Source organism: Micropterus dolomieu, linkage group LG08 (assembly GCF_021292245.1).
Source record: "Micropterus dolomieu isolate WLL.071019.BEF.003 ecotype Adirondacks linkage group LG08, ASM2129224v1, whole genome shotgun sequence".
Classification (NCBI taxonomy): Eukaryota; Metazoa; Chordata; class Actinopteri; order Centrarchiformes; family Centrarchidae; genus Micropterus; species Micropterus dolomieu.
The window spans coordinates 13596796-13606721 of record NC_060157.1 but is presented as its reverse complement, the minus strand read 5'-3'; the positions used below and the strand labels follow the sequence as shown (position 1 = coordinate 13606721).

Here is a 9926-nt window from a genome sequence, read left to right as displayed (position 1 = left end):
GAAATTCTTGCACTGCGAATACATTTTTTCTTAACTTCCTTTTGGGTGACATACACACCATCTGCCATTGAAATCCCCCAGTATGTCATTTATGTTGGGATGTAAGACTTGAGAAAGTAGCCATGTTACAACACTGTTAAATGCTAATTTATAGGCCCTATAACTGGTGTGATGGTGTAAAATAAAAATAGGCCTATGAGTGTTTATGAATCTAGGTGAATCTATGATGTTGTAAGACAAAACCTCTCAGTAATGCAGAAGTGTGCAGTTAAGATGAAAGAAAGGATGCATTTTGGGTAACGCATGCCTTTTATTGTTGTGGCATGTCTGAGGAATTAACAATGCGTCATTTTCATTTTCACACTTTATACTGCACACTGCCACTGATTCCGTGTTCCTGATACCCACCCACCCTTTGTCTCCTCTTGGCTGCTTCCCAAAAATCACATCACCACGCCTTCCCAAAACTAAACCATTATTATCATTGCTGATCTTTTACTGTGTGATGTCTTTGCACACACGGTCTCTCGCATATATTTTCCTCCCACCTGTACCTACCATAAATATATTGATGTTGTGCAAGTGGCACAGCTTCAGTGACACACCGCCATGATAAAATCTCCAGAAATTAACCTGGTTATACAAGTTATTGGTCTGTAGGAAGGTGATGACTGGTGTCAAAAGGGAGAGGGAGATCAGAACCATGAACCAAAACAATTTCTAAAGTCCCCTGTACGCAGGTACACAAAGCAGCGTGCAAATGGAAGGCCTGCCAACTCCACATTTATTAGTTTAGCTTGATGAAGGCCTTAATGAAGAAATACATTGCTGCAGTTGACTTACTTTTCCACTGCAAAGGTGGGCAGAAATCACTGATGTGGCCTCAAACCGGTTCAGGTCCTACCTATCTAGTAGATGTTTCTCTGTGAGAATGACTAGCTCAGTTTCATCCCCCACGAACATGCTCTATGGTGTCCCAGGGTTCAATTCTAGGCGCCATTTTATCCTCCAGCTATATGCTCTTTCTTGGTGACATCCACAAATATGTCCAGTTTCACTGTTACTCCGTTGGCACACTGCTCCGTATTCCAGTCAGACCTGGTGACCAGTCTAACATAGCAACCCTCCACAACATTGTACTTGATACCCCAACAAACAGAATTGAAATCATGTCAAACCTAGGTGAACTAGCAACTTATTGTCTGTATTGTCAATTGATCTGTATTTAATGCTCTGTTGATGCTTGTATGTTGTTCCTCAAATGTAAGTCGCTTTGGATAAAAGCGTCTGCCAAATGAGTAAATGTAAATGTAAATGTAAATGTAAACTTATGGTAAGCCCTCAGCAAGAAATCTTGGAGTAGTTTTTGAACAGGACTTGTGTTTTTAATCATTTGAGAAATATCTCCCTGCCTCGATTACTATAAGTCCCCTTACACCTGTCTAAGTCAGAAATCAATCCATCGCCTAAAGTTGGCAAATGTCACCATGTCACCCCAGTTTTAGCATTCTTGCGCCTGCTGTCAGTTTATTTTAGGTGATTGATTTCAAAATTGTTTTATTACTACTATTTAAGGCATGAGTTATCTCCTTTCTACATCTCCTTTCATCGCCCTCAAGAGACAGAATGCAGACTGAGAACACTCTGGCAGGGCGTTACTAGTCATTCCAAGGTCTAGGCTAAATACCAAAGGAGACATGGCCTTTGCTGTCCAGGACCCTACACTCTGATACAATCTGCCAGAGGAGATCAGGCTTGCAGTCAGTTCCCTGTTTTACCTCACTTCTTTTACTGTGTGATGCCTATTTTTATCTTTAATTTTATTTTGACTTGTTTGTGTTTTCTATTTATTTTTGTAAAGCACTTCCTTACCTGTGTTGAAAAGTGCTAGACCAATCAAGCTCTTATTATTATTTTGAAAAAAAAAAAGAAGCAAAGACTGCCCTGTTTTTTGTTTACAACCGACTTTCACAACAGTGGTCAATGACATGACATTAAAAAAAACGAAAATAGCAGTATAACATTGTGTCTGTAGCAGTAATTAAAACATTTTGACTTAATCTACTTTTTTTCTGTGATCAGTAACTGTTGTCTGACAGGAAAAGGTAGAAAACTGAAACACAAATGTTATAATATTAACTCATCGATGACTTCTTAGATCACAGTACTGCCTGTACTTTCTAATTTTGTACAGACCCCAGTGCTTCCCTCTAGAAAACACTTAAACTGTATTGCTCAATTGCAACACACCTTAAGCTGCAGAGCAGGCATGAATTCCAGCATAACAACAAAAACAATACGTTTTCGGAGGGGGTAGGTGGGAGAACAGGTGGCATGCGTCAGACTGGTTTACCCACATTTAGGAGTGAAATAACTTGAGTATCACACCACACCCAGACCTTCCTATAAAGTAGCACCCAAGAGATAGTGAGATGCAAAACAGAGCTCGACCAGCGCCTGACCTCTCCATCCTCTGCAGCAGCACTACCATGAGTCTCAGGAGCAAACGCAGCACCTATCCAAGACTTCACATGTCCTCAGGGGGCTTCAGTAGCATGTCCATGGGCTCCTACTCTGCCTCCAAGATCAGCTCTGGGGCTAACCAGGCGGCCCCGATTACAGCCGTGACCATCAACAAGAGCCTGCTGACTCCAGTGAAGATAGACATCGACCCCACCATCCAAGCTGTTCGCAACCAGGAGAAAGAGCAGATCAAGGGTCTCAACAACCGTTTTGTCAACTTCATTGATAAGGTTAGAGGAAATTTCACTGTAACTCTTACTGATCAATCTTGAGTGTCAGATTTTAATCACTTTCATAATCCTGATAATCTACTTAAATCCATTATTACCCTTTGAATTGGCATTTAAATGACTTACACGATCTCTGTAAAAGATGTTAGAAAGAATTTGATTTGGCTGGTACGTCCTCGTCATGCTACAGGTAAGACACCTGGAACAGCAGAACAAACTACTGGAGACCAAGTGGAATATGCTGCAGGGACAGACCGTCGCCGCCTCTAACATTGAGCCCATGCTTAAGTCCTACATCATCAACCTGCAAAGACAACTGGAGGTTATCAACAATGACAAACACAGACTTGACATGGAGAACAATGCCATGTACAAACAGGTGGACGAATACAAGACAAAGTAAGACACTTTTTTTGCGACAGAAACTGAGCCACAGTCAAGCCTGTGTACTTGAGTGGAGTTTTAGACATTTGGTATTGAAGTTCATAGTGATAAGATCTGAATAAGCTGATATGTGTGGGGTGTTTCAGGTATGAGAATGAGCTCAACAAGAGGAATGAAGCAGAGAATGAGTTTGTCATGCTCAAAAAGGTACAGTATGCAGTCATGATGGCTATCATAGATTCTTGTTTTCTTTAGGTGTCACACTGGTGACTAGTATGTTTTTTAAAACTCAGATTAAGCTCTGAACCATTTGTATTAACTGATGAAATTCACAGTTTTATAAGTAATTTCTCTACTAATAATTTTCCGTGTTGGGCTACAAAAACTTTCCATGTTGCTATGGTAAAATGTAAAAGGTTAAGCACTGAGAAAAGGTTGTTTTATACTGACTGCCTGCAGGATGTGGACGCAGGCTATCTGGCCAAGGTGGATCTAGACGACAAGGTGTCTCTTATCACTGATGAATACAACTTCCACAAGGCTCTGTATGATGCGGTAATTAACCATTCACTCAAAATCTTCTCAAAATGTCAAAGATATTAAATGAAAGAAAATATATATACACTATGTGAGCTTGTTTTGTATTCTGAATTTTATCTTCTTACGGTTGCTGTATGTACTGTTTTATAAAAAGGAGCTACGCGAGCTGCAAGAGAGCCTTAAGGAGACCTCTGTGGTGGTGCAGATGGATAACTCCCGAGGCCTGAACATGGATCAGATCGTGTCTGAGGTTAAGGCTCAGTATGAGGACATTGCCGCCCGCAGCCGTGAAGAAGCTGAAAACTGGCACAAGAACAAGGTAGAGAATAAAAAAATACATGACCCTAGATCTAACGTTAATAATAATGTTGCTGTTTATTGTAATAGAACAGGTCTTAAACAGGTTAACCAAAGCTCTATCTATTACAATACCCAGTGTTTTTGCCAGGAAACACCCTTGTCAGACCTAATAATTACTGATCTCTTCATGTGTGTTCCTCTGTTTGATATCTGCTGGCACCAGTTTGATCAGATGGCTGCTGAGGCCGATCAGTACGGCAATGAGCTGCGCAGCGCCAAGGGGGAAATATCTGAGCTAAACCGAATGATCAGCCGCCTGCAGAATGAGATCCTGGCAGTAAAAGCACAGGTGAGGGAAAGGTTTATAGAGTGTCTGATATGTTGAAAGTGAAAGGCAACTGGACTTGTTGTTTGTTGTTAAAATGTGTTGGATAATACAATAAGCCTTAAGTTTGATGGGTGCTACAAATCAGTGAAGAGCTGGGTGCAAAAAGGAATCATTACATGGAGAAAAAGCAACGCTTTACAACATTAATACTCTTCTTCAAGCTGCATTAAACACATTAACTCTTAATTATTATGAAATAGTCAGATTGTCTAGTAGCCCATAAGTAATTACTAATCTTCGATTATCTACTTGCAAGGAGTGATTGACATGCTCAGATCTTACTGAATGCTTAAACCATCTATCCCTGATACTATTTTCCAGCGTGACAACCTTAAGGCCCAGGAAGCAGAAGTGGAGCAGCGCGGGGAGGCGGCCGTGCAGGATGCCAAGGCTTGCATCAGGAAGCTGGAGCTGGCTCTGCAGAGGGCCAAGCAGGACATGGCTCAGCAACTCAGAGATTACCAGGACCTCATGAATGTCAAGCTGGCCCTAGACATAGAGATCTCCACCTACAGGAAGCTGCTGGAAGGAGAGGAGGAAAGGTGAGATGTGCTGGTAGATCTCAGCAGTATCACTGATTACAGGCTAATTTATGCTTTTAAGGGAGGGCAATGTTAGGCTAAAGTTAGTTTGCCTGATGATGGTCATCAATTTGAGGTCACAGCTTAAAATAGCCTAGTTATCCTCCAATTTAGCATTGCATCTCTATAACACTGTGGGACTCACGATTTACAGTTTAAAATATTATCAAAATTAATTCAGCAGAACCAGAGATATTGTCCATTTTATTCCACAATATCACCTTCCTTCTCAAAACCCGGCGCCTACATTACCCATAATGCAACGCAAGCCATCCGATTGTAACCAGAAAAACCTCGAGCCGCTATCCTCTTGGGTGGATCCATAGAAAAGCTCAGGGAAGCGGCTTTTAGTGGGGTTTGGGCAGTTAATCAGAAGTATAATTGCCAAACCAACCACTTAGTCTTCGTCCTTTAATTTTGAAAGTACTTCCAGTAAAGCAAAATTCTCATCTCTGTGTCGCTTGTCACTGTTCTGTGGTGTGCCAAACCTTAATGGGCTCATTACTGCCCCCACTGACTACAAGGGGCAGCAATGATCATTCCACACTCATACTGCCACAACAGACTTTGATGTGTAAAATGTTTGGAGTTCCCCTTTAACAACCTTTTACTTTGTCAGTACATCAATGCTTACAGTGTATTTCCTGCTTTCTCTCCTGTAGACTTGGACAGGAATCTATTGTCAACATCCAAACGGTGCCCACTAAATGTAAGTACTGTATTTTTCAACTGAATTTTATTACCATTGGCATTAGGATTGCTGTGGCAGCTCACAGTGTGTGTATGTAATTTTTGTATTTTCTCTTCCCGACAGCCATCCCAGTTGAAAGCCCCCAGCCGCGAAAGTCAGGTGCACTTGTCATCAAAAAGGTGGAGACCCGTAACATTTCATACTAAATCTGAAAAAACAAAACACTGCAGTACTTTAACCTGGTGGTTCATTATAGCGACAACATGTACATCAATCCTTTTGTAACCTACAGTAAACCAATTGCAATAATGAGCCAGATGTGTGGATTATTTGTTTATTTCTCTTCTCATTTTGTTTCATGTCAGATTAATTACCACTTTGTGTGTAAAAATAAAGATGTGAACCTGAACAAACATTTGCGTTCCTTTTTCTTGGATAGTAATTAAGTAGACATGACATTCGTTGTTCTCTTTACATCCCCATGAAATGCACTATACTAACTATATCAGAACCAAATTATTATTTCAAGCACATTATTTTATATGGTAACAAACTTGTCTAGAGGGGATCTTTGAGGAAAACTTAAACCCCTGAAAATCCTGTGGTTCAACTTTTTACCTCGCTGTGGTGATATAAAGATGTTGTGATGGCCACAGCCATGGCCACACAACCAGTTTAAGAGTGGTAACCTCATGCTCTTATATTTTGTCCTTAGTTTATGCTGTTTTTGTATGCTGCTTTTCCTTAGGCTTAGTTTATATATTTTTTTCATACACATTATACATTTGTTGCAAACATTTATTTAGTTACAAATAAATCACAAGACACTTGGTTCATTTTACATACATTATACTTTATTTAGTTGAACATACAAAAGTATCTTTTTGGAGCACACACCATTAGTTACTTTTGAATTGTTTTTCTTTGTATAACTATTTGTTTTGAGCTTAACAGTGTTGGATTCCACACCCTGGAAGGATCCAGGAAGTCTGCTGTCTTAAAGGGGTGGTGCTTGGAGCAGGAGCAGCTTTATAGGGGAAGTGGCCTAATTGGACACTACCACTGCTTGTTCTGTCCGGGGGGTAGCTTTATTCTCTCCTTAGATATTTTGGGGATTAGATTTATATTTGAGTATTTTTGTTGAGTTAAGGTTAACTAACATTACATTTCTTTTGGAATAAGTTTTTAGGTAGGTTTTGCCATTATTTGTAGTTTATGTAGTAGTGTTAAGGTTAGTCTCCCCCTGTGTGTCAAAATTGGTCTGATCAGCCAATATATAAGTCCCCTTTGTTTCTTTTGTAGTAGGTCAGTTGTATTTTTTGAGTCTCTTATGTTCAGAGCTTTAGTTACCCTCTGTTTATTTGACCTCTTTTATGAGCCCAAATCTTTTTCTTTATTTTGTTGTGATGATTTTTGGGGGAAAGGAAAACCCTTTCTTTTGAACTTCCCTTGTGACTCCTCTTGCTTAACTGCTTATTCCCTCACAGATTTACAGTCTCGATGTTATTCCATTACGGACCACAGCTGACCAGTAGTGGTTAGGAGAAATTACAGCTCACTTTACCCTGGCAGATGAATTTAAAAGAACTTCATGACCTCAAGGGCAGTTTTCCAGCGAAAGTTTAGTGACTTTAACTTCCTATGCTCCAACACACTCAAAGTATGGGGAATTATTTTGTCTTGACAATAAATAAATAAACAACATTTGATATAAGTAAAATATAAGTATAGGTACCTTTTGTATTTTGGGATATTGTTTTTGAAATAAGTTATTTACAAGTTTTTAATTTAGTTTAGTTCTCCTAGCATATTTTTCTTTAGTTGAAGAAGTAAAACCACAGGGCAGAAATACTCCACGACAAGTAAAAGTCCTGCATTTAAAATGGTGAAAGCGCATATACGTATGATCAGCTAAATGTAATTAAAGTATAGGCCTACGCAAAGTGTATGAAAATGGCTCTTATTAGTGTTCAAATATATATAAGTTCCAAAAGTAAAAATACTTTTGCAGAATAAATAGTAGTAGTAGCAACTAGTGTAGAGTTTAAAAAGTTACAACAAACCTGATATTTCTTACCAAAGGTATTTCAGTGTCCTCTGTCTTCTAAAAATATAACCTGCTGGGTTTTAGGCCAGAGGATTGCATCAGAATGTTGATTAAACCATTGTTTGTATCCTCTTTGTAATGTGAAGAAAACTGACACCTCTTTGTTTAGAGCCAGAGGGACTGTTTTGTTTTAACTGTTTCATTGACACTTAAGATAGGGTGTCAACCATTTTGTAGACAAGCCCTGTTGTTCTCTATGATTAGTTTAGAGCAAAAGACTGCTTATTCCTGTAGATTGAAGGGGAGTTTCACGTCTGGGATCGGCGCTCGTCTGTCTGACCAAATGAATACAATAATGGTACACCCTTCCTTATTGGGTGACGAAGAAACCAACCAAACAACCAATCACTATGGACCTAAGCCATGTGGAGGAAAAAGGACCCGCCCACATACCTGGAGGATATAAACAAATCATTTTATGAGAATCGGGACTGTGAGCTGTATATCTGAAAAGAGGAACAACTTTCCAGTCCACTGCAGTGTTTTTGTTTTTTGTTTGTTTTGTAATGCCATTTTTTATTCACCTATTTTTTTTATTAAAGGCAGGGTAGGCAAGTTGCTTCTAAAACACTTTTTGTCATATTTGTTAAAACTGTCTATATACACCAATGCATATTAAAAAGTTAGGTGCACTGAAAAAGAGAGTATAATAATCGGCTGTCTGTAGTCCTCTCAGCGCTGCAGTAAACACAGCCACTCGTTTCATTCGGACCGAGTGCAATGATTGGCTGGCTGACTGTCACTCTACCTCGCTGCCATGGCTACCAGCACTGCTGCTACAAGAGCTGCCCCCATGCGCGTGCCCGGTCAGCTCGCTCAGACTTGACGAGCGAAGCGGTCAGACCGGTGGGGGATATCTGCGTGGCTTTTCAACACCGAGAACACCGAGGGGCTGACACACCGTGGTGGCTTTATTTCTGCTGGACAGGTACGAGTGCAGGCTGGTGTAGGAGCCAGAGCAAAGACGATGAATTCTATCTAGCTGTAGGTGAGCTGGAAAACAGCAGCTCGAGCTGTGCTATCCGACGCTAACAATAGGGAAGACGATGTAGGTGTAGATTGCGCCGGTTTAGTTATTCACCATATAGGTCTATTGTTATATTATATTCATATATTGCTATGTTAACACCTAACTTTACGTTATCTTTATCTTGTATCTAATCTGTTTGAGTGATTATCTTGTGTCTGCAGTTGATGTTTGGCTGTATGTTACTCTTTTACAAATGATGTAGCGTTTGTGTTTGTAGTTATGAGAAAGACATTTCAACGTTAGTATACATAAACAATGATGGCTAAAGGTCCCCAAGTATCTGTGTTTCTGGTATATAAGCTACCTATAATATAATTTGACATTGTTCATAGCTAAACCTACTGTGTGAAAACCTTTTACTGTAACTGGTGCCGTTATGCCATTACTAAATTTACCAGAAGTAAAAAAATCCTGTATGTTTTATTTCTACTGTGCCCTCAGGTCACCTGCAGGTTTGAGTCTTTCATAGCCCTGTACTTCTCACCAGTATACACTGACCGGACCATGCTGGCTGACCTGGATTACAACCACCATGTCCACAGTCCAGCCAGGACAAAAGCTGATGACACAGTTCAGTATGTTGCATTATGAGTACTCCTATGCATTTTACTCAATACATTTATAAGTGATGAGTCAAAAAATATTAAACAGTATGAGGAATACAGATAGATGGTGCTGATTTATTGTTTTGATTGCATTTTATGTGGAAATGCTAACTGCTCTATAAGAGAATGATGTCAGGTATTACAAACTTTTCACTAAGCTGAGCTTCTGTGTTATCAAGTACAGTAAGGTGTAAAACAAAATGTCCAGGAAGTGGAGCTTGTACTCATTGAAGGTGGAGAAGGACTACAGTTACATCACAGACCTCCAGAGTGCCATCCTCCTCCTCCAACTGTTGTCTACTACTGAGGAGATGCCTAGAAGCAGAACCAGGAGACCTGATGATCCCCGTCAACATGGGGTTCAGTCAGGTGTCCCTGCCCCAACTGTGTTGCTAGATACAGCAAAATATAAAACAAAAAGTAATATGGTTGTTTTTTAAATGTGGTAATCATGTCAGAGAGGTGATTGTGATATATTTAATCCTCTCCACAGCAGCGATATGATGCTACATGCAAAGTCTGAACTGTGTTCATAATCAGTCAACAC

The 9926-nt window shown here is 39.9% G+C and overlaps 1 protein-coding gene across 1 annotated transcript; it reads left to right on the top strand.

Moving 5' to 3' along the window:
* Nucleotides 1–2463: 2463 nt before the first annotated feature.
* On the top strand, nt 2464–5933 carry LOC123974929 (keratin, type II cytoskeletal 8-like). Its single transcript, XM_046055961.1, has 9 exons — nt 2464–2753; nt 2944–3152; nt 3284–3344; nt 3597–3692; nt 3832–3996; nt 4201–4326; nt 4687–4907; nt 5609–5655; nt 5761–5933. The coding sequence occupies exons 1-9, from the start codon at nt 2490–2492 to the stop codon at nt 5841–5843; spliced, it is 1272 nt and encodes a 423-aa protein (XP_045911917.1). The 5' UTR covers nt 2464–2489; the 3' UTR covers nt 5844–5933.
* Nucleotides 5934–9926: the final 3993 nt, after the last annotated feature.

Bases quoted from the DNA above. Each gene is read 5' to 3' on its own strand.
- LOC123974929 (XM_046055961.1), top strand. From the start codon at position 2,490: ATGAGTCTCAGGAGCAAACGCAGCACCTATCCAAGACTTCACATGTCC. The intron at 3,693-3,831 runs GTAATTAACCAT...TTTTATAAAAAG, and splicing joins ACAAGGCTCTGTATGATGCG to GAGCTACGCGAGCTGCAAGA. The intron at 4,908-5,608 runs GTGAGATGTGCT...TCTCTCCTGTAG, and splicing joins CTGGAAGGAGAGGAGGAAAG to ACTTGGACAGGAATCTATTG.